The sequence below is a fragment of the Lagopus muta genome, chromosome 21 (genome assembly GCF_023343835.1).
Source record: "Lagopus muta isolate bLagMut1 chromosome 21, bLagMut1 primary, whole genome shotgun sequence".
NCBI lineage: Eukaryota > Metazoa > Chordata > Aves > Galliformes > Phasianidae > Lagopus > Lagopus muta.
Genome location: NC_064453.1, coordinates 3,832,667 through 3,859,904, shown reverse-complemented (window position 1 = coordinate 3,859,904; position 27,238 = coordinate 3,832,667). Strand labels below are relative to the sequence as shown.

At 55.1% G+C, this 27,238-nt stretch overlaps 1 protein-coding gene across 7 annotated transcripts in view; it reads left to right on the top strand.

Annotated features, from left to right (window-relative positions):
* Positions 1-27,238, top strand: part of CASZ1 (castor zinc finger 1) — a 152,372-nt gene that overhangs the window by 79,084 nt on the left and 46,050 nt on the right. For 6 of the 7 annotated variants that reach the window (XM_048967503.1, XM_048967504.1, XM_048967505.1 and 3 more), the window contains one exon: positions 26,437-26,994. In XM_048967503.1, the coding sequence (XP_048823460.1) occupies positions 26,437-26,994 (558 nt within the window). Of the gene's footprint in view, positions 1-26,436; positions 26,995-27,238 lie in introns of those variants that run through there. The other variant, XM_048967508.1, reaches the window with a different exon arrangement.

The following is a 27,238-nucleotide window of genomic DNA, read 5'->3' as shown; positions in this document are numbered from 1 at the left end:
ATGCTCGCCAGCCTGCCCACTGCCGCGTGGGGAGAGTGGGTTTCGGTGCTCTGCTGTGGGAACGCGGGGCCGCAGCAAGCCATGGAAATGAGGATCCGGAGATCTGTTTAAGTCAGCATTATGGTCTGCGTGTGGGTGAACCCGTCTTGTCATGATCTCAGGGCAAAGACCTGCCCCATAATCACCACCTCTAACCCTTATCTGCTTGGGCAGCTGATTTCCCTCCTCGCCACCTCCTGAATTCTCTCCAAGCCCCGCGGCTGCAGCTCCCCGGAGGCAGTGCTTGAGGCTGCGTGCGCCAGCTGCTGCCTGGCACAGGCAAAGCTGGGGCTCAGTCCCAGTGGGACCAGGTCTGTGGGCTCCAACAGCCTGCTTCTCCCAGGGCTTCTAGGATCCGGTGGTGCTGGGGTTGATGTTCCAGGGCCAGCAGCTTTCGCAGGGTCAGGAGTTGGAAAGAATTCATGGACGGAGTCCATACACTCAGGACCGTGGTGAGATGTTCCCTGCATGTGGTGTTCTGTAAGCCAGGTTGTAAATATCTGTGACTGGGCACCTGTCACTTCCTTTGGGAAACTGTTCCCCAGCCTAATTAACCTTGGTATGAGATTACAGGAGCTGGTCTCGAAATGGACACCGAGGAACCTAGGGTGAACGGATTGAGAAACATCTCATTTCCCACCCAGAGGGTCAGTTTGCGACTCTGTTTTGTTACTGCTCTTTGTAACACCCACTGGATGGGAACATCTCTGGGCTGGTGCCAGGGATTTTTTTTTTTTGCTTTGTTTTGGCTGTGCAGATTTTTGGAGAGCTGGTTGGCTGGGCTGAAGTTGGTATTGCTGCTCTGCAGCCAGGTCCCGCAGTTGGTTTGGGAATTGTGCTCATCATAGGATGCTTGTTGGGCACAGAGCATCCGAATGTCTACGCCCACCCGCCAAGACTCTTCCAATTCAGAATTACTGACCCGGGCAGGGCTTAACCTGCCCACTGCAGCACTGGAAGGGCCCAGCTGGTTCCTGAAGAGCAGAGCCAGCTGCAGTCCGTAGGTGTTTTCCTGCTGGTTTGGTGCTAGACAGCACTAACTTGCAGGAAGACTAGAAAATCAGTCCTGGGTTAACAAGCTCCTGCTTCCTGCCTGCACCCTGTCCTGCCTGTGACCTGCTCCTTGCCAGCTACCTTCCTTGTAAGCAAACAGAGGGGTCTGCTGAGGCCTCGAGCTGCACGACAGCACTGGGAGGACAACGTGTGCGGGAAGCAGCTGTGAGCAGGACAGATCCTGTGCTGGGAAGGGGAAAGTTCTTCATTAGCAGTCTCCACACCATCAGTTTCTCTGTATTCTGAGACTGCCCAACTTGCTTCCAGCCCTCAGCCAGTCCCCTAAGCTGTCCCTATGAAAAGTTGGCAGAAAGTCTCCAGAAAGCAGCAAGGAAGCTGCGGTAAGCAAAGCTGGGTGCTGTGCGTCCCACATCCCTCGGGGCTGACCATGGCTCGCAGGGCTCAGTGAGCCCCGGTGCCACCCGGGCACAACTGGGATGCTGGCACTGCGGGGTGGCACTGCCCATCAGCTGCAGCTCACCTCCTCGTCCTCAGCTGCTCTTTGCAGAGCCAAGAGGGGTTGGGGAGGCTCTGCTGGCAGCAGGGAGGGGCAGGACCTGCAGCCCGAGTCCCACGCGGCCCCGTCTCCTCCCCTCCGGTTCAGCGCGGACTGGATCAATTTGGACGTCTTCAGCAATAAAAAATGCCGATGTCGTCCTAATTCACCAGGCCCCGAGATGACAGCAAATTTACATTTTTTAATTAAACTAGCAGCCAGTTTTTATGAGAGGGGGCTGGGTTATGCAAATCAAATGGTTGTGTACGAAAGATTAGGAGAGTTTGGGAATAAATTCCACAAATGCTAATAAAAAAAAAAAAAAAGAGAGAGAAAATGAGAGGGGGGAGAGAGAGGGACATTGTTCCATTAGCCCCTTTTAGACTGATTTCCCTGAGGAGAAAGAGACGGGGGGTGAGAGATGGAGGCAGCTTTCAGAGACAGGTAAAATCCATTCTGAGGATTGAGAGCCCTTTGGACCAGGACCTTGTTGCTCTGTTTCCTCTCGCAGGGGAGATGGAGGCAGACTCCGGTTGCAGAAGGAAAACTTGCAGCTTCTCATCCTGGTCCTGCTTGAGTGGCTGTGGTCCTGTCTCTGTCCCTTCTTTCTCAAGTTCCCCTTTGGTCATGCAGTCACTATAGAAAGTGGAAGAGCCACTTTCGGGGGATAAATAGTTACAGTAAGGCAAAATCCTGCGCTTCACGCGTGTACCATATGTTCTCACTCAGATTTCCCAAAGAATTCCTCACTTGCAGATTTGCTGTCCTCCTCTATGGCTATCTCAGGGAGTGCTCAGTGTGTTGGGGAGCTGGGAGTGAAGGCGTGTGTTTGCTTTGCCATGGGGAAGCACAACCAGAAAACTGCTGGAGGCTGGGGAACTGCTCCAGGCTTCCAGTCCTATGGCAGTTTCATGCTCAGGAGAAAAGCTGAATAACCTGTGTAGGTTGGCAAAGGAGAGCAAGGGGTGGAGAGGAGATGCAAGGAAAAAGGGTGGTAAGACTGAAGTCACTAGCTGCACTTCATGGCCATCCCTTGGGGATTTGGAGCCTCACTAGAGAATTTTGCCACTCATTCTTGGTTTTGGGGTGTGAAAGGATGATTCACCCACATGCACATGTTCTGCTCTTGGAGAGGTGACATTTTAGCAGGGCCTCTTGTGAAACGGGTGGAAACGCCAAGCTCTGCTGGAGCACTTCTGTTGGTGTTCCCCACACCCAACACCTACATCCCATCATCTGGTCCCACTTGAGCACCTCAGCCATTTCCACTCTCCTGGATGCTCACGTGGGTGCTCATGTGCACCGGGTGGGTTGGGCTGAGCTTTGTGTTCTCCAGGTCCCTTCTTGAGGTATCGCCTTGCTCCGTGTTCTCCTTCTGTGTCTGTCATCATTGTGATGAGTGGTCAGCAGGAGGGGATGGGCATGGTCCCCCCTGCTTCCCCCTGGCGCTGCTCTGGCCATGCAGGGTTTTTTGCAGTGCAAGGATTTGAGCTGAACAGGCGCCAGGTTGAGCCTAAATCAAACCAGGGAAGCTCCAGAACAGGTCTGGGAGCCGTGGCAGAGGGTTCAGTGTGGGATGTGTAACTCTAATCTATAAAGTGGGCATAATCACCCTCCTCTGAGCAGCCCAGAGCCAGGGCTGGGTGCTGCGGCAATGGAGATAAGCGAGGAGCTGGCTGCCAGCCACGTGGGGTGCAGGGAGGAGAGGCCGGGGCGCAGTGCTGGGCTGTGGCAGCTCCGTGTCCTCGTGGCTGTGGCACTGGGGTGGGCAGGAGGACCCGCAGGGAGGCTCTGCGTCAGCGAGGCTGGCAGGGACGGGCAGGGGATGAACCAGGAACTCAGCTTCCATACATGGGAAACTGTCAAAAGGTAGCAACACCAGCTTTTGTCTGGTATTTCCAGAAAAACCCGGTGAGACCTGGCATCCCAGGGCATAATTTATTATGGAAAAATAAAATAATAAAGTCCCAATCCCTTTGAGGCCTGAGTCATAGAAGCATCTTCTCATTAAAGCAGCTCCACCTCTCCACATGGTGTTTGCCAGCACGATGCCTGGATGAATCCACTCCTGGAGCAGACCCACCCAGGCTACCTTCCTCCTCCTCCTCCTCTTCTTCCTCCTCCTCCTTACAGCCCCACGCTCCTCTCCTGTAGCCCCTGACAAGGACCAGGACCAGAAGCCCAAGCAGCTCCAAATCTCAGCCAACGTGTCCCCAGACCTCCCTTCTTTGGGCCAAATACTGATCAAATTGATCAAATACTGTGGGCACGTGTTAGGTCTTCCTCATGCTCTCCTTGGTGTGTTTTGAGAATCCTTCGGATCTTCACCCACCTCTTGTGCTGTCAGACTCAGCCCTGGAGCACGCAGTGCCATTCATGGCTGGCAGCTCTGCTGCATGCAGCCCTAAGAGCAGAGGGAGCAGAGGAAGCAGCTCCTGGAGCCATCACCATCTGCATGTCCTGAGACAAGCAGCAGATGTTGGCAGAGGAGGGCTGGGTCAGAAGAGGGTGGGGGAGCAGAGGCTTGGGAGAAGGCCTGGTGCTTCTTCGTGCTGAAGCTCAGTAGGACAAGACCTTAGTTCTGCAAAGTTCTTCCATGCACCAGGAAACTTTCAGAGAAGCTCCCCTGCTTCTCTCGCTGTGGCTTTAGCCTTTCATTCTTGCTTTTCTCAGCCCCTTTTTGTGCCAGACTTTTTAAGTCTTCTTGCAAAATAGCTTTCCTTTATGTCCTCCTCCCTGTTCACGTTCACACAGTCCTGTTGCTCTTTGTCACCCTCCTGGACTTCCCATTCTACCTCAGGGTCTGCCTTTCCTTTCCTTTTCTTCCCTCTCCGCCTGCCTTACATTATCTCGCTCTCTTTATTTTTCATTTCCCCATTTGTCTGTGGGCTGATATTCAGATGAGCGAACTTCTTCCAGTTAAAGGAGGTCATGAATATTATGATTTTTCTATCAAACAATGAAATATGGCTCAAATTACTGTAAAGAATAAGGCCCTTTTCATAAACCACCTGCTGTTTTTTTTGAAAGAAAGCACAACCACTCGCCGGCGTGTTTCGAGCAGTTGTCTCTCATCCCCACCTCGCCAGACTTTGCAGTTCCAACCTCTCCTGAATTTGCTGCTCGTGGTGCGGCGAGCTCAGCCCGCGCTTCCCAGACTGCCAGCACCCAGCTCGTCTGGCGTCAGGCAGGTCGGGGCAGGATGAGCTCCTGGCAGCAGCCTCGCTCCTTTGAATGAGGGTTTATGATCGGGCTTTTTGGATTGCGGTGTGTTTATTTTGGGGTTTTATTTTTGTTCTCAACACCATTTCGGTCTGCGCTGCGTTGCCTCTTGGCTTGGCTGAGGGAGGGACCTCGCGTTCAGGTGTCACCCCAGGGGTGCAGAGCTTCATGGGCACCTTGCCTGGCCGACACCAGGGGTCTGGGGCCATGCTCTGTCTTCTGACGCTCAGCTGCCTACCAGGTCTGTGCCTCTCAATGTCCTGCACCGCCTGGGACGTGTGGCTGTGCATGGGACAGAGCTCTGCCCTCCCAGCACCAGTGAGCAGAGCCTGGCCATCGAGGCCATCGTCAGGGTGTTGCAGCTGTTGTGTTGGGACATGGGGACAGCAAGGGCTGTCTGCCCCTTGTTGGGAGCTGCCATGAGGCGGGCATGGGCAGCCACAGGGACAACAGAGGACAGCAACTTGTCTCAGACTTGTGTTTTGATTCTAGTCCAGCCTATTTATATTCATAATAGCTGCTATTTTTTCCCTGTTACATGGATGCGTCTTGTCCTCGTTCTCCTCCGTCTTCCCAAGCAAGCCGTGCCGTGACTCGCGTGGCCGCCCCAGGGGTGAGGAGCACTGTCCCTTGGCGCTGCTCCCCAGGACACAGTGGGTGGGATGGTGCTCTGCTCCCACTGCCACACGGCCCTGTGCCCTCTGCCCGGCCCTGGGCAGGAGCCACGTCCGCAGCCTGGGCTGAGCGAGCACTGAGTTTGTTTTGCCAGGGTGACCTGTTTAATCATCTCATTTTCTGGTGGCCGTTTATTCCTCGTTTCCACGGTTACAGCCCCATTAAGAGGAGAAGCAATAAGGCAGCGAGTCAAACAGGTAATAAAAACATTAAAGCCATGTGCGCACTGGGAGAGAGGGAGGGTGAGCTGCACGCAGCAGGACGAGACTGGCCGTGCCAGGGTTGTGGCAGGGGCCTGCGCAGCATGGTGACACCCACTGGTCCCCAGCAGGGATCTGGCTGCCAGCATCCTGCCCTGGTGCCTTGTAGGATGGTGTTACAGCCATCCCCGTGCTTCGCTCACCATCACTGTGCTGCTAGCAGTGAGTTGGCCAAAAGCACTTGGAATCGGACTGTTTTTTGCAACTCTGTTATTTCAGAGCTGCGACCTTCTGGAAAGACTTGTAACCTGCAGATTCTCTTTAGTTTACTTTAGTGGTGCTGAAGAAACAAACATCTGCTCCCACATTTCATTGTGTGTGCTATTCCTGCTCTAACTGATGCCAGTGGTGCTGGTGCCTGGTGAGTGCGGCTCAGCGCATCTTGGTCCTGCGCTGTAGAGCAGTGCTGTGCTCAGCACACCGCTGTCGTGGACTCACAGCTAACAACCCCCGACATCACAGCCTGCGGTGTCACAGGCACTGCCCTGTGTGAGGGAAGGGCTCGCTGCTGCCAATGATGGTGGAAAAGCAAGGAAGTGGCACAACCTCTCGCCAAGTGGATTTCACTTGCTGGCTTTCTCTGCCGAGTTACCTTACCCCTTTATAGCCCGTACTGCCCTGTTTGGATTTTTGAATGTATTTCTGGCATTGTTTGAGGTTTTATAGTTTCTTTTCTGCAGACTTTATCAGAAAGCATATTTGTGGTGAGCGCCTGTGAAAGGACCTGGCTCACTGAGTAAATATTCAGCGTGGAAATGTGCAGCATGACCTTGAGGGCTGGAGAGGGAGGAAAACTGGGAGAAATACATAAAAAGCTGCAAAAGAAAAGAACAAGGAGAAAGGAGAGGAGAGGAGGGGGATAAAAGATGAAAGGCTGGAAGTGATCACAAAGGAGAAGAGCGGTCGTCTCCCTGCTTCACGTGGCAGCTGGACACAGAGTGTTTGGCATCTCGGAGAGGCCGGGTCCCTGCGGTGCTGAGCAGTGACACTTGAAAAATCAGCCCATGTAAGGTGCCTCGAGTTGGGCAACGAAGTCAGTAGTCGCTTTAGATCATCTTGGCCCGCGTTCAGAAGGGTGAATTCTATCCCTGGCCAGGGGCCAGCGGGAGGCCTTGTGTGCTGTTCTTGTTCCCAGAATAGGATCAGGTGGCTCCACGGGGCAGGGGCACACGTCCCTGCCACCACTGCGAGTCGCATCTGCCCCCACCCCTGCTGGGTACTGGGCTGTAAGGCCTGCGGCTGGGCTTCCAGAGCCGCCTGTGCTGGGCTCTGGGGTTCTCATCTCGCTTGTTCTGGGTGATCTAAACTGGATTCAAAATCATACTGTATGGGTAAGAGAGGGAAGCGCTGCCCTCCTGCACTTCTGCTTCTTTTCCTGCTCGGGATGTTCCTCCAGCATGTCCTTAGTGTTGGTGGGAAGCCCCCAGTCCAGCAGCTGCTGCCTGCCTGTTTTTGGGCAGGACAAGCCTTTGGGTCCCCTCACAGCTCATCCTGTTGTCATTTCTTCAGCTCCCCAAATGCTGTTGGTTTCCAAGAGGAAAGTCCAGCTTCCCTGTCACTCAGGAGCAGTTGGGAGTGTGCTGAAGCTGAGCTGGCATTTGTGTTGAGACAGTTCTTGGGTTAAAAGGAAGTTGCTGCACTAGTCACCTTTGCACACCCAGCTTTAGATTGTTATTTTGGGTTGGGGGGATGATTTATTTATTTTGGTGAGTGTGTAAAATATACAGTCAGATTTTCACTGCTCACATGATAGAACCCTGCTGTGCAGGGCAGAGCTCTTTGGGTTTCTTTCCAATTGGGATGCGTGAAATATCAGGGAAAAGCCTTGCCTGGTGCTGACCCCGAGTCCTGCAGCGAGGTGGGAAGCGCCAGCCCTGGGGAAAACCAGTGTGAATATGAGATGGGGTCAAAGGCACGGGAAGGAAGCAGAGCAAAGTCACCAGCACAGGTGCCACAGCGAGGAACTGTAACTGCGTGTTTAATAGCTTTGGATGTTTGCTTTCGTGTGACAGTTGCTGTTCAAGCAAACAGATAGGAGAATCCCAGACTTGAAGGGATACGTGTGTGTTACGGGGCCCTTCAGCGCATCCTTGAGGGAGGACAGGCACCCCGTGCACTCACCCACGTGGCAGCTCACTGGGCTCAGCCTTCCCCTCTGCTCCCATCCTCTTTCCCTCCCTGAAGCCCCCTGCCCACAAAGCAGCCCCACTGCCACAGCACTGCCCTGTGTTCCTTCCAGTGTCAGTGCCCACCCCGGGGCGGCAGAGCGGGGCCAGGCTGGGGCTGGGGGCTGGCTGGGCTGGCTGCGGGCAGCAGGGAGGCAGAGCTGTGTTTTTGCAGTTTCTCCTCCAAAAGGAACGCCTGCGAGGGGTGAGGGGCAGACTCCTTGCAGCGAAGGTGTTAACAAATAGCAGGTGATTAAACATGACAAGCAGTGACATTTCTGTGTGGGGTTCTCAGTACCAGCAATGCCAAGAATGAAGCTATAAACCCTGACATTTTGTGTTATGCACTGAGGTTTTTAATAGACATCTTTCCCTCCCTCCCCCCTGTTTATTTCTTTTATTCCTTTTTCCTTTTCTGTCCCTTTCTCCCTTCCCCTCCATGACCCCTCACATCTCTCCCCTCCCATCGCGCCCTTTTTCCTTTGCCGTGCCCACTCTTCCTGCCCTCTCCCCGTGCCCTGTTGCCCCCCCTAGTTTCTCGCTCCCTGCACACCATTCCTATCTGTGCTCCCGCTGCCATGTGCCCCGCTGCCGCCCGCTCACCCCTCTCGTCTCGCTTGCTCTCTCACCCGCCTGCCTCCCCTCTCCTCCCGCCTTTATCTCTGTGCCTCCCGCTGCTGTCACCCTCCCTCTGTCTGTTCTTTTCCACTCTCTCCCCTTCTCCCTCCCGTCCCCGGCTCTTTTTGGGGCCTGATGTAATACGCCAACCACGGGCAGCCGGGCCAGTTGCTTGTCAGGGAGCAGGTGTCCCACCCCTGAGTGATGTTTTTGTTAACAACATTTTTGCCCTGACTCAGAAGCTGGCATTTTGGAGATTGCTTGTTGGGGATTTTTTTTTGAAAGGCCGGGAGCTGAGGGAGGCCACACTTTTGGGAACAGTTGCTGGGTTTGTGCTAAAAGGACCGCAACAGTTGTTGTGCTGAGCGAGAAGCGTTGGAACAACTGCAGTTCCCCTCCCGCGCCGGGGCCGTCTGAAGGGCGTTTAGAGGTGAGGCCCGAGGCTCTGGCCCAGCGCTGGGCCACAGCAGCAGCCCTGTCCTAGGCCTTCCCTCATTGCCCTCGCGGGGCTGGGGGCGCAGAGTGAGCTGAGGGTGCATTACGGGCTGTTTGGACGCCGTGTCTGTGATGCCTGGTGTCAGTACTGAGGCCTCGGCTTGGACTTGCGAGTGCCAGGCCCTGCCCCATAGGGCCCAGCAGTGTCCCCAGGGGTCCTTTGGGCTGCACAGGGACTCCTGGCCAGCTGCTGGCCCTGGGGAGGGTCTGGGGGCACCCACAGGGCCTGAGGTGCTTCCAGCCCGGCCGCGGCCCCTCGTGGCATGTGCAGGAGGTCCCGGGGCCAGCACACAGGGCTTAGTATGTATTTGAAGCGAGTCCAAACCAAACTGCAGCCTCAGTCCTGGTGTTTTCTCTTCCTTGACTCTTCAGGCGTTCTGAAAATCAAAACACTTCCCTTTCAAGTCTCCGTCTTCCCTTAAAAGTGCCTCTCCCTCCCTGTCCGCCCAGGTTGTATCGATCTGGCACCACAGACGGTGACTGCAGCTTCAATTGCCAAGTAGGGCAGATCGATAGAGGCTTGCTGTGGGATTTTTGGCAGCTGGGGCATCGCGTTTGTCCCTTCTCCCCTCATACCTTCTCACCGGGAAGCTGCTGGCCTCATGCTGTTCCTCATCTTGTCCCTCCGTGTCCTCTTGCTGCAGCCCTGGCAATTGGCAGCCACAGGGCGAGCGGGGCTGGGGTGGTGGCAGCCCTGCTTTGCAGTGATGGCCCCGGTCACCTCATGTCCTGGGGCGATCCTCTGGTCACCCAGCAGCCCTGCAGGCAGGACCTGGCTTTTCCTGTTTGCACAATGCCTTTTATTTTACAAGCGCCCAGATCCAAGGTAATTCCCCTCTGCCCTTCTTCCCCTCGTGGCCATCAGTGCTGCTGTCATCTTTCTGCAGATGTGGAATGCCAGGCATGGTGACACAAAGCAACTTCCTGAGAGCCTGGGTCTGGGGCTGTCCTTGTTAGTGCAGTCCTTTCGGATGGGGTGCTGGAGTGAGATGCAGTGATAGAATGGGATGGGATGGGGTACAGCCACCTCCTTTGGCTTCCCAGGGCAGGAGGGCTCTGCCCCAAGATGTCCTTACCCCTCGCCCAGCTCCTGGCTGCTGTAGCTCTGACAGGTGCCGAGCGCCGCGTGCAGTGAAGTTAATGAAATGAGTATTTCGGGGCGAGGGGGGAGGGAGGCTTGTACTACACCCTGGGGCCCTAGGTTTATTAATGGTGACCTGCCATTAAAGACTAAAGTGCTAACCTGGTCATATTTAGCGGCTTTCAATGGTATCCCAGCGGCCTCCGCCTGCAATATGCAGCCCTGCCTTCCCCCCACAGCCCCAGGCCGGCAGGAGCTGACGCTGGAGTTTCTGTGCTGCAAGGGGTCTGGGGGCAGCGGCAGGAGAGCAGCAGCGAGTGGGGGGAGAGCTGAGCACGGGGCCATGCTCCTCCGGGAACAGCAGTACTGTAATGACAGTCACTTTAGAAGGATGCTGGAGGCTGGTGCTGGTCCAAGCAGGGATCAGATTCACAGAATTAAAAGAAGCCCCCAAACCTCCTTGAAGCTAATTCTGCTCTCGATGCCTCCCCAGAAGCCAGATCCTGCTGTGCTGTGCATGCCAGCTGAGGTTACTGCCTTCCCAGAGCACTTCTTCCTGGCTGGGAGCTCAGCACAGTGTTCTGCTGTGTGTTACAGCCTCAGATCCAGCACAGCGCTGGAGGAGGCACAGGGAATCCCAGGGCATGGCCAGCTCAGTGCAGGAGGTGGGGGATGCTCCTGCCTCTCATACCACCCTTTAACCCAGGGTGAGCTAGTCCATATAGGATTTTTTCTCTCCAGTGAGCCCTCTAAGCCAAGTCTCCATGGTCCCCACTGCCCGTCCCTTCCTTTGGGCACGTTTTTCAGTGTGGGCTTCAGGCCATTGCCCGGCAGAGCCAGTAAGGACAGGGGCCTTGTTCCAGCACGAGCTCAGCCCTCACAGCCTCCCAACAGGACGAGTGCCGGCTTGGCAGCCAGGCTGGGGGCAATCCTCGCTCTCTCCATTGGCTCTGTGCCCCAGCTGATCCCGAGCCAGGTTCACAGTAATCCCTACATCCTGTTGCAGGTCCTTAATCAGCTGGAGCTGGCCTGAAAAAAAAAAAAAAAAGCCACCAAAAACCCCAACCCCAAGCTGCTGCAGTGAAAACTCCCCATGGCAATGACAGGCTGCAGAGATGGGGACAGAGGAAGGGGTCTGTCTGGGGGTCCCGGTGTGGTCTTAGACCTTGGTTCTCCCCTCTCCCCCAGCTCAGTGGGGATGTGCCCCTTCTGCCATACTGGGCAGGCTGGAAAACTCTCTGGGTTGTTGTTGGGTTATGTTTTTTTTCCCGTTTAATGCATAGAATAACACTGATGGGTCTGAACAGCTCCAGCCAGGCGACGAGGGGAAAGAATAACAAGCTCCTGGATGTCAGGGGAAATTATGGGCCACTGCTATTTAGGGTGAGTCTGGTGGATTTAGGGCCTTTCTGTTCTATTGTCCCAGCTGTTCTGAACATTGGAGCAGGCGAGACACAAGTCGGGAATTTCATTGCAGAGCGTGTGCAGGGCAGGGCTGATCCTGAGCCTTTCTGGAGCTGAAGCATGGCTATGGGGGACAGGAGATGTTGGGGGTCAAAGGGTGATGAGATGTGGCACAGGAAGGAGCCCTTTGCTTCCTGCCCTTTGGCAGGATTCACCTGCAGGCACTACTCAAGCTCCTCAGGTCCTGCAGTGCTGGTGTCCCTTTGCCTCAGCCACATCTTTGCTCAGCTTCACATCTGCTGGCCCACCATGCAGAGAGGTTGCTCGGTGCACAGATGCACTGCGTGGAGATTAGGGATTTGGGTACTTGGGCTGCTTTTGACTGGCACTGGTGCTGCAGGGCTGGCACCGTGTTTGCGTGCTGCCAGGTATTAGGGGGAAGGGCCTTGACAGGATGAGAAAAACACGATGTGGTGTGAGTGGGTCGTCCATGGGAACATGAAGAACAGGGTGGATCCTGGGCTTCCACATTTTGGCAAATACACAGTGTCCCATGCCAGGGTGGGGAGGTGCTGTGGAGCGTTGGAAAGCCGTCCTGCCCCGCAGTCTTCCCAGCGTCAGGGTGAATTCTTTGCTTCTTTGGGGCTCTTTTTATTTGACCAGATTAAAAAGCCTATTTGAGTTTCTTAAACCATTTAATCTAAAATCCCCAGGTAGATGCGCCATTGGATTCAGTTTTAAGCTTATAAACAAAACAGGTCTGTGTTTGGCTCTCCTTGGTTTTGTTGGAAGGAAGCAAGGTCTGACCCGTCTTCCCAGCGAGCGGGGATTCCTGCTCCTGTGAGTCCCCCCAGCCCTGTGCGGTGGGTGGGTGCTGGGTGCTGGGAGTTGGGACTGTGCTGCTGCTCCAGGTGCTTCCCAGGGCGTTGTGCTTTGTGATGGGATAGGAGGAGGCCATAGGGAAGCAGAGAAAAAGGGAGGGATGAGTGCCAGCCTGCAGCTGGGTGGTTCTCCCCAACGCCTGCCAATGCCTGGGATGGAGCTGGTTCTCCTGCATGCCCAGCTCTCTGCTCCCTTTGGGTTCCTGCTGCCCTTCCGGGCTTCATCACAGCCCCTCCCTGAGCTCCTGAGGAGGTTTCGTGGCCATGAGACCAGTTGGGGCTGCTCTACGTCAGCCTGAAATAGGACAGCTCATGATTTGTGTCTGCAGGAAAGAGGTGCAAATGGCGCGCAGGAGGCCGGGAATGTCGCGGCTCTGTGGACTGCGGGTCGTGTTTCTGGCAGCCACCGGTGCCAGATGCTCCCAAGGAAGGTAGCAGGCCCCGCAGCGGGCAGATGGAAGGCAGCCTGCCCACGGCATCCTTTCCTCTGCGTGGGTAGAGGTGGGAGGGCAGAGCAGGGCAGCCCTCTGTGGGAGTGGGTGGTGGAGACAGGGCTGGCTCTGCTCCCCCGCCCCTGCCTGGGAGCTGGAGGCAGATGGAAGGACGGACGGGCGTCTGTCCGATGGCGGCGCGAGCGGGAGGGAGCCCTCTTGGCTTTGCCGAGGGAGCCTCTTTCTATATGGAAATGAAGAATTTAGGCTAATGGAGCTCAACCATCTCTAATTTTGCGATGGCAGGAGGATTTTGATTGAAAGTAATTAAGCAAGCTAGCTGTAAAATTAATTAAAGCAAAAGAGGGGGATTTTTTTATTGGATTGGATAGCGATATAGCGGCTGTCAAATGGGGGACGGATGGGGGTGACCTGAATTCTCTGCCCTCCCTCCTCCCACTCGGGACGTTTATGTCACTTTAATCTCCTTACAGCGGCTGGTGTGCATTTGTTTGAAATAATCAAGGAAATATGGTCAGAAATTGTCAGCTTTCAGATCTAATTTACCTGACAGCCCTGCGCGGACCAGTAAGCCTCTGCGTGCGTGTGTGCGGCGCAGGCAGCGGGGTGGTCCTGGAGGGCTCCTCAGCTCCTTTCTCCCCCCTTTTCCTTCATCCCATCTTCAGTGGATTCCCAGCAAAAATACTCGTGGTGCTTCTTGGACCTGCTGGCACCCCAGGGAAATATGATGAGTTTGGGAATTTTCCTGCACACCCTTCTCTCTTCCCCCCCCTTGCCTTCTCTGCCTCCTCCCAGCCTGCTGCCTCATCCTTGCACCATAACCAGCTTTAGGGTTTAGGCAATATAGGATTAGGGAGGTGGCTGTAATTCTTTATTCCAGATGGCTGGCAACTGCTAAATCCACTGTCACAAGCACCGAGTTATAAAAATACTTAAATTAGGCCCTGCTTTCAGCCTGGTCCCTGCCCACAGTGCTCCCACTGTCCCGTTGGGGACCTCGCACCGAGGCGCTGCAGGATGCGGCTCTGGGCTCCCACCTTGCTGCGTTCCCTCGCTCAGCTCCATCTGCTGCTTTTTGCCTTCAGAGCCCATGGAGAGATCCTGCAATAAAGCAGTGATCAGTGCGTGCTGAGCAGGTGAGGGTACGGAGCCAGGAGGGCCAGACTGTGGCTGTCGTGCACCTCACCATGGGTGCCTGCTCCTCTGAGACCTCAGTATCCCCTCTGACTCCAACCTGGTACCCAGTGGCCTCGGCTCAGCGTGCCACGAGTTGAGGAGGGAAGGCAGCTGCTGTAGGGTCAGTGTTTCCACAGAGCCATTCCGGTGTCTCACATCTATCTTGCTAGGTTGGCTGGTAGGGTTATTATTTATTGTTTATTATTGTTCATTAAGTGCTGACAGAGTTGGGGCTTTTGTTTGTTTTGTTTGGGTCTCCATTTAGAGGCCCTTGCCACGGCAAGCTCCAGTGCCAAGACTTCAGGCACTTCTGCAATTACAGCCGTGATCCTATTGTATTGTTTATGTAATGACTCTCAATCCCGAGGGATTCTGCAGCCTTTCTTAGACCTGAGCACCCAGCACCTGGCAGGGAGAGGTCAGGGCAAACGCTGGCCTTGATGCCCAGGACAATCTCTGGGCTTTACATGCTCAGGGCTGGTTAATGCTCACACAGATCAGGCTGGACCTCGCTGCGAGGACCCGCAAGCGGGAGTTGATTAAGCAGCTTCAGGAGGAACAGACGACTCATCCATGCCCGTCTGTGGGGCTGCAGGAGCTCCTGGTGGCCCAGCCCTGCAGTGAAGCTGTCACCCTGCCAGGTGGAAGTGGGGGGCTCCTCCCCAGCTCCGTATCCCACTGACCCATGGCCAACCCGGGTGGGTGACGAGTCTGTCACCGCCATCCCCAGGTTTTTTTCCAGCTCTGCCACTGATTTGCTTGGTATCTGTAGCCTTGTGAATGCGTAGCTTTGTGCCAGTGCGTCCTCATCAGTGTAATGGGTATAATTAGGCTTCTCTGATTGAAGATAGTGCTGAAGGCTGAGTGTGCCAGCAGGCTTGCTTCTTTTTTGTTTCAAGTCCATTCCAAAAAGGAGGTAAGACTCAGATTTTAGAGTGCTGGTTCCCACGTGACATTTCAAATACATACTGATAGAAATGTATGACATATCAAAGCCCTTACTGGTGGGATGGGTCTCCATAAGCCTCGCAGAAGCAGTTAGATGAAGATGCAGCACTCGAAACATGCCATTGGCTCTGTGTTCAGCTGCATGTGGGTTCTGCAGGACATGGAGATGCTGATCTTCTGTGTTCATTGCAAATAACACTGAACATAGCAGCAAGAATAGTCTAAATAATCTCAGGGCCTGTTAATTGAAAGAGAGCTTGAGTTCTGGGATGTGGACCAGGCCAGTACTGATAATGGTATCTGAAGCCAGTGGTGTCTGGAAGCAGGGCCATACTGAAGCAAGGCTGGCTGCTCCTTTTTCCCTCTGCAGGTTGCACGGCCAGATGACTAAGAGTGCATTAGATAATTTTCTCACGTAACATTCCCTACAGGAAGTTACTGGCCATGCTGTAGAGATGTCCTGAATGCAGTGTTGGAAGTGCACAGGACTGTCTTCCTGCAATGCAAAAATGCTTTAGGTCCCTGTACAAAGCTGTGCTCGGTTCTGACACAAAGGCTCCTTAGACATGGCTGAGGAAAATGCACATGGGTGCTGACTGAGGGCCCCCTTCTCTTGTGCTGACACTGATCTAGGCTGGCTCAGCACATCACCCTTCAGCTGGGACTGCAGAGCTGGGGATGGGGATGTCCTGTCACTGGGTGGAGGGGATGAGAAGTTCCACTCTGGTGCCGTGCCTTTTCTATCACTTCAGTGTGAGCAGGATCAGAAAGCCCCATGTCCCTCACTTCCCTAGTGCCTAGAAAACAGCTCATTAAAAATCACCAGTGATAACTGCCTGGGAAGTCACATTTTTAACACCTGCCTTCAGTTCTGGAGAATTGAGCTCCTGCCTTTCCCAGACCAGGGGTAACTGTTGGTGGATATCTGTGAGCATTAATGTTGAGCTGTAAATCACTGAGCTGCTGGAAGTAGAATGAGGCCTGTTGACTTTGAGGAGCTTGAAATGTGTCTTGTTTTTCAGCCCCTTTGCCCTGCAGCACCAACTCTGCAGCTGCAGAACCAAGTGCACAGTGCATCGAGGCAGCAGGTGACAGAGTCCTTGTCACTAGCAGAGGCAACAAAGAGAAGGAATCAGCTTCATGAACTGCTCTAGAGCCAAGTCAGTGGCTTTTGGAGGATATTTTTTGGGTTGCAACACGTGGACCTGGGGAGACTTGGCCCCCTCCTGCACCCCAGCACACCAGGAAGGGGCTTGGCATGGGCTGTGTGGGAGTCACGCTCCCCAAGTTCACGTTGCACATAAGATCCACCCATTAGGAGCTGTCTTTTTGTTTGCAAATTGAGCAGTTGCACTGGAAGAGATTTAGCAAACATGGGGCTGCACAATGCTGTGTGTACTGAGTCACCCGTCAGGGTGAGAGCCAACGAGCACTGTGAGCTACTAAGGCAAACATTTGAGAATAGTTACAATAGGCACCAAAAATATCTTCAAATGAGATCTTTCTGCATAGCTGCGTGTTGGGTAGCAGGGAGGGCTGACAACCTAAACTCCAACCCTACTCACCTGCTCTCGAGCTCATCCTGGGCAAGGCAGGTGACTGTGTTGGGAACAAAGCAGGAGGAGAAGCAGCCTTGCTCTTGCAGGAGCCTGCTAGTCCATTTCCCGTGGGCTTGCAAGGCCTGTGGTGCTGGGAGGGGCTGTGATGCTGCTGACAGCAACCCTAGGTTGCTCTCACACCATCAGATCTGCAGCTGAGAGCCTCCTGCACGGGACTGCCTTACTCACATGTCTTCTCCTTCCTTCTCCCACTCAGGAGTGGCTCCTGAGCTCTGTCCTACAGCATCACAGGCTCTCCTGCTCTTCTCAGGGTTTTGCTCAGGAGTTGCATTTCCTCCTCCCTGCTCTCACTTAAGTAGAAGAATTGCTTCCCTCAAAGTCCAGACTTGCTTTCAGAGGCACAGTTCCCAAAACTCAGCCTTTGGGGGCTCATCCAGAGCGCAGCTGGAGCCCAGGGCTGGTGGTGAGCACCGATTCTGACCCGGCCTCCTGCCAGAGCACTCTGCAATGTCCATCCCCATCCTCATCCCCTCGTCCTGTTCCCTGCCCCCTCTGCACCTCACCCTGGGCTGGGATGGCCCTGCGGCCCCAGCCCCTTCCCAGCAGCGCACTCCCAAACTCTGCCCCTGGTTTTGCAGCCGTTTTTTTGCTGCCAGCGCAGGGCACTGAAAAGTGCTGGCACTGCCAAAAACCCTGTGTGCACTACGACTCCCCAAACATCCCTTTATTTTTATTGTTCTGTTAATTACTGTTTAAACTTTAATAAGTCACTTCGTCAGGAGGGGGGACCTGCAGTGAGGTTTCTGTGCAAACACTGGGCCCGGCAGTGACTCTGGTGTAACATAACCCTTTATACAATGTGGGAATGTTTAGACTGTAACAGAAACTTGTTATTTTAATGACAGTTAAAGGGAGAAAAAAAGAAAGGAGCGAATGAAAAAGGGAAGCAAGTTTGTTGGGGAAATGGCTCATCTCAATCTCTCTGTCTGGCCTCTTTTCTCCGGGCTTTAATGGCAGTGGGGCGAGGAGGCTCTATGGCTCCAGCAGAAGCCACCCTGTTCCCAGATACACCCTGCACCGGGCACAGCACGTTCCCTAGCCCCATGTCCCCTCACCCCGTGTCCCCCTGTGCCTCCCCCCATGTCCCTCTGTCCCAGCCTGGGGGAGGCAGCGTGGCTCGGTGTCGCTCAGGCAGCAGCAGATGCCTAAAGCCAATTTGAGCTCAGCCTAATTATTCTGACCCACACCAGAGACTTTCCCCTTTTCAGCGCTTCCTCCCCTGGTTAAGTTTCTAAGTAGCTGTGCTGAAACAGATGCTGGTGTGCTGTAGATAAGAGGGCCTGCGTCCTGTGGACAAATGGACGTTCAGGCTGGCAAATGCTGCCTTCTTCTCCCTGGTGCACTGCCTGGGCCATGCCTGGTATCTCTGTGCCATCATGTTAAAGTCAGCTCCAGGTTTGGCTGGGCTGTATGTCACTCTGCCTACACACAAGAGAGTAACAGACATGATCGGAAAACCTCTTAACTCCTACTGACCTCTTGGTGCTGCAGTGAAATCCCCAAATCTGGGTGAGGAGTGACCCAAGAGCAGGAGAAGGGAGAGCCCTGGTTGTGTGCGTGTGGGCAGGTTTCATGTCCGCCGGCCACCACGACGGGTCCCCCAGATGGGGGAAGGGGCCCCAGTGCAGAGTAGGGGGAGCAGGATGTGTGGTTTAGGGCTCTGAGCCCTGGGGACAGCAGGAACCTTCCCCAGCATCATCCCTGTGCCAGGAGCCCGCTGCTCTGTGAGCTGTGACTGCGGCCGTGCTGGAGCTGGGCCGTGTGTTCCGGGCGCACAGGGAGCAGCCAAAACCATTCACGCTTCCCTCGCTCTCTGCTGCGCTGTGATTGTTATTGATTGGCTTTGCTGTTCTCGGCACTTTGTGCTTTTTGAGCTGAGCGTGGCCTGCCCCCGATTTGATTTTTTTAATTATTTTTTTTCTCCCCGTTCATGTGCCCCCAAGTGTTGCCTGTGGGGCAGGTGCAGGTCCCGGCATAGTGGGACCCAGCCTGTGGCCAGTGCCGTTAAATCCGTGGGTCTGCACTGTCCTTGCACCCCAACAAGGCAGTGGACTGTGTGCTCCCCATGACTGGAGCTGGGTGTCTCCACCTGGGCCAAGTGTTGGGCCAGAGGATGGCACTAGGTGGCCGTGGGGCAAGAGGCCGCTGTCCCCATTCAGCCCCGGCGTCGTCCCTGTCCCCACTGCCACCCCTGGTGGGGTCACTTTGATGGTGAGCGTGAGCCAAGCTCAAGGATAGAGCCCCCTGGACGGAGCCAAGGAGCCGCTGTATAAAAACCGCTGAGGTTTTCCTTTTCTGTACAGCGCGTTTCCCTAAATTGCCTTTGACTGTGTGCATCGCTAATGAAAGTTTATGCCCTTGTTAGAAGGACAGGCAGGTCCGTTCCAGTTAGGGCTGGGTCTATCCTTCTGCCAACTGCCCTCCCCGGCGCACACGCTCGCTCTCTCCCTAGTGAATAAGTGGAGGCTGTTATAAAAAAAAAAAAAAAAAAAAAAAAAGAGGAGGGGAAAAAAAATTTCCATATTTGTGTAAGTTGCTTTAAAAGCATTTTATCATGTCATAAAAAAAAAAGGAAAGTACTCTCGGAAATTGATCCTGCACACGAGCCCATTGGACAGAAGGACATCGGGATGTTAATGGCTATTTTGCTCCAGGGTGGCTTATTAAAAAATTTATACATAAATGCTTAAAATTGCATAAATTATTTAAAAAAAAAACATAGTAAGCAATTTGCAATCCCGATCCACTTTTCCTCTTCTATCTTTCTCTCGTCATTCTGTTCTTTCCTTCCCGTCTTTCTTACCTAAAAAAAAATAATAATAATGTAATTCCTTCCCCCTCTTCTCGCCTGGCTCCCCTCCCGGTGTGAAGCTCCGAAATCGGCCGTGTCCGTGCGTGCAGTGAGCAGGGTGTGATGTGACAGCATGGGCCGGCAGAGCCCGGCGTGGGGGAACCGGCAGAAAGAGGGGGGAAGGCAAAAAGGCAAGGAAGAAGTTTGGATATGATGAGTGTTCCTCGCAGGCGTGGAATGTCACCCACATATCCTGGAGATTGTACTGGGGAGGTTTATGATGGTTTCCCATTGATTTGTTTCCCCGACGCAGCTGCCGACCTCTATTGAGGGACAAACATAATCAGCACTGACGCAAATTAGATGGTTATTCGTTTTGAAAATTGACAGAAAAACAATAAAAAAGATGAAATGCTCCCAAATCAATAGATATAATGAAATTCAAATAATCCGAGAGATGAGGTCTCCATGGCAACTGATAATGTGGAAAAGAAAACAATTTAATAAAGGACAGACACACTTTGAAAACAGATTGGGCAAAGGGAAGGCGGGGGGGCGCGGGAGCAGGGGGGCCGGGGCGGGGGGGCGGCGGGGAGCCGGCAGGCGCTGCCTCTGCGGTTGGCTGCTGGTGCGGCGGTGAAGGATCACTGTCCATCCCAAGGACGCTCGCCATAATTAAGAGAGGCTTTCGGTCCAGAAAGTGCAGATTCAGGTTTTAATACACAAAATTATTTCAGGAGCACTGAATCGGAAAGTCGTTTGTTATGACCTTCCTGAGAGGCCTGGAGCAGGGCATGTTGGAGGCGCGGCGGCTGAGCCAGCTGAGTTATGGCATATTTGTGTTTTTATAGTGCGGAGGGGAGGGGGGAAGGGGGGGAGAAGGTTAAACAGTATTTACAGCTCAGTTGTTTTCAGAAAGGAAAGAGAAATAGAGTTCATGAAAAGATGCGAGCGGAAGGGAGCGAGCGAGGGAGAGGTGCGGAGCCGTCTGGGGCACCAACGGGGACACGGCCTGGGGGGTGCGAGGGGCCGGGGAGCAGCGGGCACCGAGAGGCTGTGCGCTCCCAGCACGGAGCAGAGCACGGCCGGCAGGGATTGCCAGCTGCTGAGCGTGCCGAGCTCACCGGAGCCTGCGGAGCGCTGCGTGCTGCGGGAGGTGCGCAGCGCGTGTGTCACCGTGCTGGGCTGTACCCGAGCGCTCGCAGGTGTGGGATGTCGGTCTGTGCTGCTGTGCCGGTTCGCACACGGTGTGACACGCACATGGCTGCGTCGGTGTGTGTGTGCGACCCACCAGTGCGTGGCCACGCTGCTGGGGATGGGGAATGGGGAGATGAGCTGCGATGGCCGGTGGGGAGAGCAGCGAAGGGCAGGGCATGGCCCCAGGGAGCAGCACCCTGTGAGGCCACGGCAGTCAACTTTTCTGTCTGTTTCTCAGCGGTGCAGCAAGCATTCTGTTCCCCAGCAATTAGGGCTGAGCTTCAGGGTGCTGAAGAGGCTCTTTTGCTGCCTCCCGGTGAGCGTAGGGCCCTACCTGAGGAGCCTGGAGCTCACCCATAGGGGCAGCCCCACACCCAGACCCTGTGTGCCCCATTGCATCCCACCCATCTCTTGGCTTCTTCCCCTGTGTTCCCCACAACCTTTGGGCAGATTGATGGCAGGGCCGTGATGTCAGCAGGCCCGCATGATTTATGGACTTACTTAGGCTGAGTGAGGCTACTTAGGATAGTAAACCTTTTCACTGAGCTAAAAAATTAATAATAAAGGCGAGGACGAGGAGCTGCAGGTGCTTCTCTCAGCTCCGTGCCACCTGAAGGAACAGCCCTGAAGCCTGGGGGCTGCACGCAGGCCTGCACAGCACCCAGAGCAGCAAACTGGAGCGTTCCGTCACTGGCCCTGCACTGAAAGTGCCTCCAGTAGAGGCTCTCCAGCAAGTGCCTCCTGCTGCTGCTTCTGGGCTCATGGCAGCCCCCAAGCTCAGTGCTGGGCTGTGGGACAAGGAGGGACAGCCGGGACCAGCTCACTCCTAGTGTGAGGTCTGCATTGCCTTCCTCTCCCTGGCCAGTGATATATGGCATAAATTAGGCCTCTGAAGGGGGATACTGCATCCTTAAGAAGAAATATGTCCTCATTTTTCTTAAACACCGTTTGCACTGAGTGAAATGTTTAGAAGGGACGCTGAGGGATAACTTTATTTCTTACTAGGGAGTTCAGAGCCGTTCAGTTAAACCCATAAAACACTGGGAGTAGGGAAGCTGACAGCCTGCCCGTGCATTAGAAAAGCCATTACTCATCTGGGGAAATTCGCCCCATGCTGGAGCCTGGCGTTGCCAATGGGGTGCTATGGGGCAGGACACAGGATCACCTCCTGCAGCCGTCCCAGGGCTCAGCAGGGCACTGGGCGTTGCAGGAGGCTCAGGGTGAGCTCAGAGATCCCGATATTCGTAGAATCATAGCATCATTAAGGTTGGAACAGAACTCTAAGATCACAAAGCTTGACCCCAACCCGTCCCCTGTGTGCCCACTAACCACATACCTCAGTGAAAGGTGTGGGATTCAGCTGTGTGGGTCTTCATCCTCACTCCTCCCCTGCACAGAGAGCTGGGGGCTGGCAGAGACACTGTGCCAGGGCTTCTGGCCTTGAACCTCCTGCTTCGACCCCTGAAACTGAACTTCCTTACAGAGCAAGGAGTGAGAGCCAGGAGCCCTGCGGCTTCTCGGGGGCAGCAATGGCAGTTTCTGCCCTGGATGAGGGCTGGCATTGAGCTGGGGCGGTGGCATGGCTCCTCACCCTGCCCGCAGCCACCCGAGGGGACGGAGCTGCAGGTGCCCAACATTCCGCTCAGTGCTTTATTTGGAGGTCTGACACCAAAAGATTTAATATTTGTTTGAAATGAGAAACAGTCCTCAAATGAATTTGGAGAGCCTGGGAATTAATGTTGGCCCCCCCTCCCTCCACATACACACACAAACACACACACGCACGCGCGTGTGCGCTCCCCTCCCCATCGTCTCAGCCCCCCCCTTTCAATTTCTGAAGCCTGCTGATTTGAATATTTATAAATATCAGTAAATTATTTATTGTAGCAATCTGCTGTGCCATTTCACCAATCGCCGTTAACACTTTAGGGCTCACTCTTGAGGCGGACGCGGCTGCAGGGAGCGGGCGTGGGGGTGGCAGAGGCCAGGCTCACACCAACTGCAGGCTGCATGCTGCGAGGGGGGTTCAGCTCTGCGTGGGGCACAAGGCGACCTGGGGCAGAACTGTGTGCTTGGGTTGATGGCAGGGGACATGGGCAGTGAGGCTGGCTTGTGGCTGCAGCACCCTGCAGAACTGTGCTGCAGCTCGAGGACTTCCCTTTGCCCCTTGCTGGGTGGGCAGCACAGCGCAGTGCAGTGGGGAAGGCAGGAGGATGGCTCACTGTGCTGTGCTGCTCCTCTGTGTGCACCCAGGGCTTCCCCTCGCTCCATGCCGACGTGCGGGCAGGACGCAGGGCTGCTAAAGAGCCTCACTGAAGTCCCCAAGGCCAGGCAGAAGAGGCAGCATCCACTAATCCAAGGTCATTTCCTGGGCTAAAAGCAATAAAATGTTTTATTGATAAACCAGAGAGGGGAAAGCACACACACTGCATCCACTCTCACACTGTGGCTGGGCTGGGGCTGCCTGGGCTGGTGCAGGGCTCCAGTGCCAGGGGAGATGTCCCTGCAGGGGCTGTGCCCGGCTGCTATCCACTGCTCTGGGCATGGCTGGGGCACGGCTGCAGCTTTCTGCTGCCATGCTGGACTCGAACCATAGTGGTTAAATAAAGAAAAGGCCATGCAGCTTGTGGGCCCTCCTTCCCTCCCCCTCCCCGCCCCAAATAATACTGTTAATAATTAATCGAATGAGAGCTTGCAGCTCCTGGAAAGCTGGCGCTGGGACCTCCCTCCTGAACGGAGCTGCTCAGCTGGGCTGAAAACTCTTCAATAAGAATATGAAAGCTCCATCTGTTCGACGTGCCCGGCCCTCTGAAGTGCTGCCGCGCTGGCCCTCCCCATCCTGTGCCCCATCCCATGGCATAGCCCTGAGCCCTCCTGCCCTGCCCTGCCCAACCCCAGCGGGTTCCCATCCCCGGGCTCAGCACCCCTCTCTTCCACACCGGGGTCCTTTGTGTCCCCAGCCCAAAGCACTGCTGGGCGCTGTGCTCCTCCTTGAAGGGAGCGATGTCCTGAGGATGGTGCAGGGCAGCCGGTGTCTGGTGGCAGGGCGTGGGGAGGGGGTGGCAGGCATGCTGCCGGTGGCATTGTTTTCAGAGGAAGCACTCAGTGTAAATAGAGCATGTGGGAGAGTTCGTCCTGGGCAGAGATGAAAAGTCCCCGTGACAGGCTCAGGTTATAAATGGCTTCCTCGGATTGATGCAAAATCAAAACATTTCTATTTGGAAGAAGAAAATGAAGGGGGATGTTTACTTAGCTGGGAATCTTTAAACAGCACAGTGCGGACGTGGGGTGACCTGGCGGGTTGTGGAGTGGGGAGGGGGCTGGGGCAGGGACTCCTGGATCCAGGGCCCTCCTGCTGCACCCCTACCTGGACGTGTGAGGATGCTCTGTTCCCCTCCAGCCCCAGTGCCGTTCTCAGTGGTTCTCTGCCAGCCGGGTTTCCCTTCCCTGTTGGAAGTTGTCAGCCTAAAGGAGAAATGCAGATACTGCCAATGTCCCTGTTGCCCCAGAGACGAGGAGATCAGGGATGGGGAGATAGAGATGCACTGGCTTGCTGAGAGCTGGCGGCAGAGTTGCAGGAGGAGGGGGGAGTTCTGATTCCCTGCAGTCATACAGGCACAGGTGGGATGGAGAGATGGTCTTTGGGAGGGTTGGCTTGGTAGATCATGGGAAAGGTACGTTTTCTAAACTTGCTTTATTTTTAACTCAGACTTCACAGAAAGATGCCCAGATTGTTAAAGAAGAGCATCGCTGTGCTAAAAATAAGCAGTCAAGCACAGGAGAGGGGACAGGAGATGTGCAAGAGGGAAGGGCAGGAGCTGGGGGGCCGGAGGGACAGGATTGGGGTGTGTGTGCCACGGGGCCAGGGTAGAAGACAAGTTGCAGGCTCCCTGGAGCTGCTGCGTACGCAGCAAGTGCAGCCTCGGGAACGTCTGCTCCCCTCTTCCTTTGGATAAATATTTATATATTCATTTGCCGTCTGGTGCGCTCACTTGGCTGCTCACCTCCAGCCCAGCATAATGGGACCTGCCGTGCCTGCGGGGTGGGGGCAGTGGGTGGCTGCGTGCCTCCCTCCCTGCACCCATCACACCGGCTGTCCTGATTGCCAGGACAAGGAAGCACCGGGGTCACTGGCTGCCCTGGCCCCGGCCACCTGCCCCACCGCACTGCTGGCCCCCCGCCGAGTGCACACAGTGAGCTGTCGGGGTCCTGGCCAGGCTCCAGCTGGAGCTCACAGCAGCCTCCCCAGAGTCCCAGCGCGGTACTGCTGCGCACGGGAGCGGCCGGCACTTTCTGCCCTAAATAGAGCGGGAATGTGATGGGAAAGGAAGGTGCCAACATACAGAGACTTCGGCAGCATTGCGGGCGCCCATCTGTAGGCACGAGGCTGTGTGCGGGGGGAGATGTGTGAAAGGGAGCCGCGTGGGGAGGTGTGCGGGGATGCCTGGGGGAGATGGGATGCTGTAAGCCACACGTGCGTGGCTCACACCTGCTGCTGTTGCAGGCACATGGCTGGGAGCTGCTCTTGCTCCTGCAGGGATGCAGTTGGGGCAGGGGGGGGATGCATTCGGGACATTAGGAAAGCGTTTTGCCTCACTTTGTGTGGGAGGCCGATAGATTTGTCAGGGGGGTATTCCTGCAGCCTGTGACGGGGAAGCGTGTCTGAAGCTGTCAGGAGTTTACGCTAAGCAGCCACTCTCTGGCTCTTGGACAGCAGGTCTAAAGTTTCAGTGTGTTTGTATTGGGCTGTCATGTTACGGGATTAGGGGCTGTCACGATGGCTTCTGGGTGCGTCGTAGGGGGTCTGATTAATCTCAGCTTGCTTCTGTGGAGCAGCACCTCCCTGTCGCAGCATGCAGGGACCCAGGAGCCCCTGCTGACACCTCTGCTTTGGGACCCGTCACCCTGCTCACTCTGAGTGCCTCTCACAGGGACCGTAAATAAAAAGAGAAATGAGACAACGCAGCTGGTTTAGAATCAGGTTTTCGTTGTGTTTTTTTTTGTAGTTTTTTTTTTTTGTGATTGAATCCTGTTAATTGTTGGTGAGGTGCAATTATCTGAGTGACTCTGTGATAGGGACCGTTTAGTTCAAGCTTCTCCATGACCTTGAAGTTAAGACCTCACCTTCTTCCTTTCTCCCCCCACATTCCCTCACCCCTCCTTTACTAGCTGTCACATATGAATAAACTACATTAAAATAACAAACCTCCACTAATTAGCTGATTGTGCTGGGAAGTGTGAGAGCAGAATTTCCTGTGTGTGTGAGAGCAGAGCAAGCAGTCACAGGGGCTGATCAGCTGATGCCACCCCAGGCGGTTTGCTTCCATTGAGCTGCCTCACGCCCAGCACAGCACAGTGCTCCCATCACCCATATGGGTTCTCCCTACTCCATACTGGTTCTCTGCTCTCTGTACTGGTTCTCCGTGCCCCATAGTTGTTCTCCACTGAGCCTGTAAATAAAGGCTACAGAGTGAACTCACCACCCATACAGTGGGAACTGTTACATGTGCTTGGAGCTGTGTCAATTTGGGGATGGGGCTGGGGGCAGGTAGTGCTGCAGGATGAAGGATGCAGCAGCAAGGCTTCCAGCAGACCAGTCTGTGCTGCATTCACTTGCCTGAGGTGTTGGGGCTTTCTGAGCCCAGCCCAATCTCAGCACCAGCTCCAGCCTCCATTGAGGCCCTCTGTTGGGAACAGAGGTCGGGAGCACCAACTCTGAAGCCCAAGCCTCAGCTCTGAGCTTAGAAAGACTCCATCCCATCCTTCCTGGGACAAGAGGCCTGTGTGAAGGCCTGTGGGTTGGGAACGGCCATTTCTGATCCCTCTAATGCCCTTCCTCGCTTCTTTCCCCTCTCTCCTTCCAGCTGAAAGAACTATATGCACTGACGCAACCTCAGGAAAACCCACAATGGCTGCCAAGCGCAAAGGCGGCCTGAAGCTAAATGCAATCTGTGCCAAGCTGAGCCGCCAGGTTGTCTTCGACCACGGGGGAGCCGAGCAGGCGCGTGCGGACAAAGGGCCGCAGCGGGAGAGCAGCAACAAGGATCTGCCTCAGCCCGGGACCAAGGAGTCAGGGACTGAGTTTTCAGACGGACTCAGCCACGTGCAGAAGATCGAGGAGGACAAGAGGAGGGAGGTGATCGAGAAGTGGGTGAACGGGGAGTACGAGGAGCCTTTGCTGGGGCGGGCCGAGGGCAAGGAATGCCGGGGCGCCGAGGGTGCGGAGGTGCCGCCTGAAGGGGTCTACATGGTGCAGCCCAAGGGCTGCAGCGACGAGGAGGACAACGGGGACGAGGCAGACGCGCTGCGGGGCTCGCAGGATGGCACATTCCTGGACGACAGGGATTCCGACGGGGCGGCCTCCAAGGATGACGCCTACCGGGCCTCCAGCGAGGCGGCCTCCAAGCTGGGAACCACCTCAGGTAAGGCCCTGCCACCCACCCCTGCATGGGGCAGTGACTTGGCCACACGTTTCGAGGGAAAGGCCAAGCTTCTGCTGGGTGTGTCTGCCCAGGAGAGGGCTAGAGACCCCGAGTCCCCTAGCAGAGGCCTGCCTGGCAGCTGGGTATTTAGCTTTTGGGAATGTGACCATTTTGTGTCTGCTTCAGAGTACCCTCCCTTAGCGCGGTGGATGTGTCTGGGTCTCTTCCCAGACCACAGATCCAA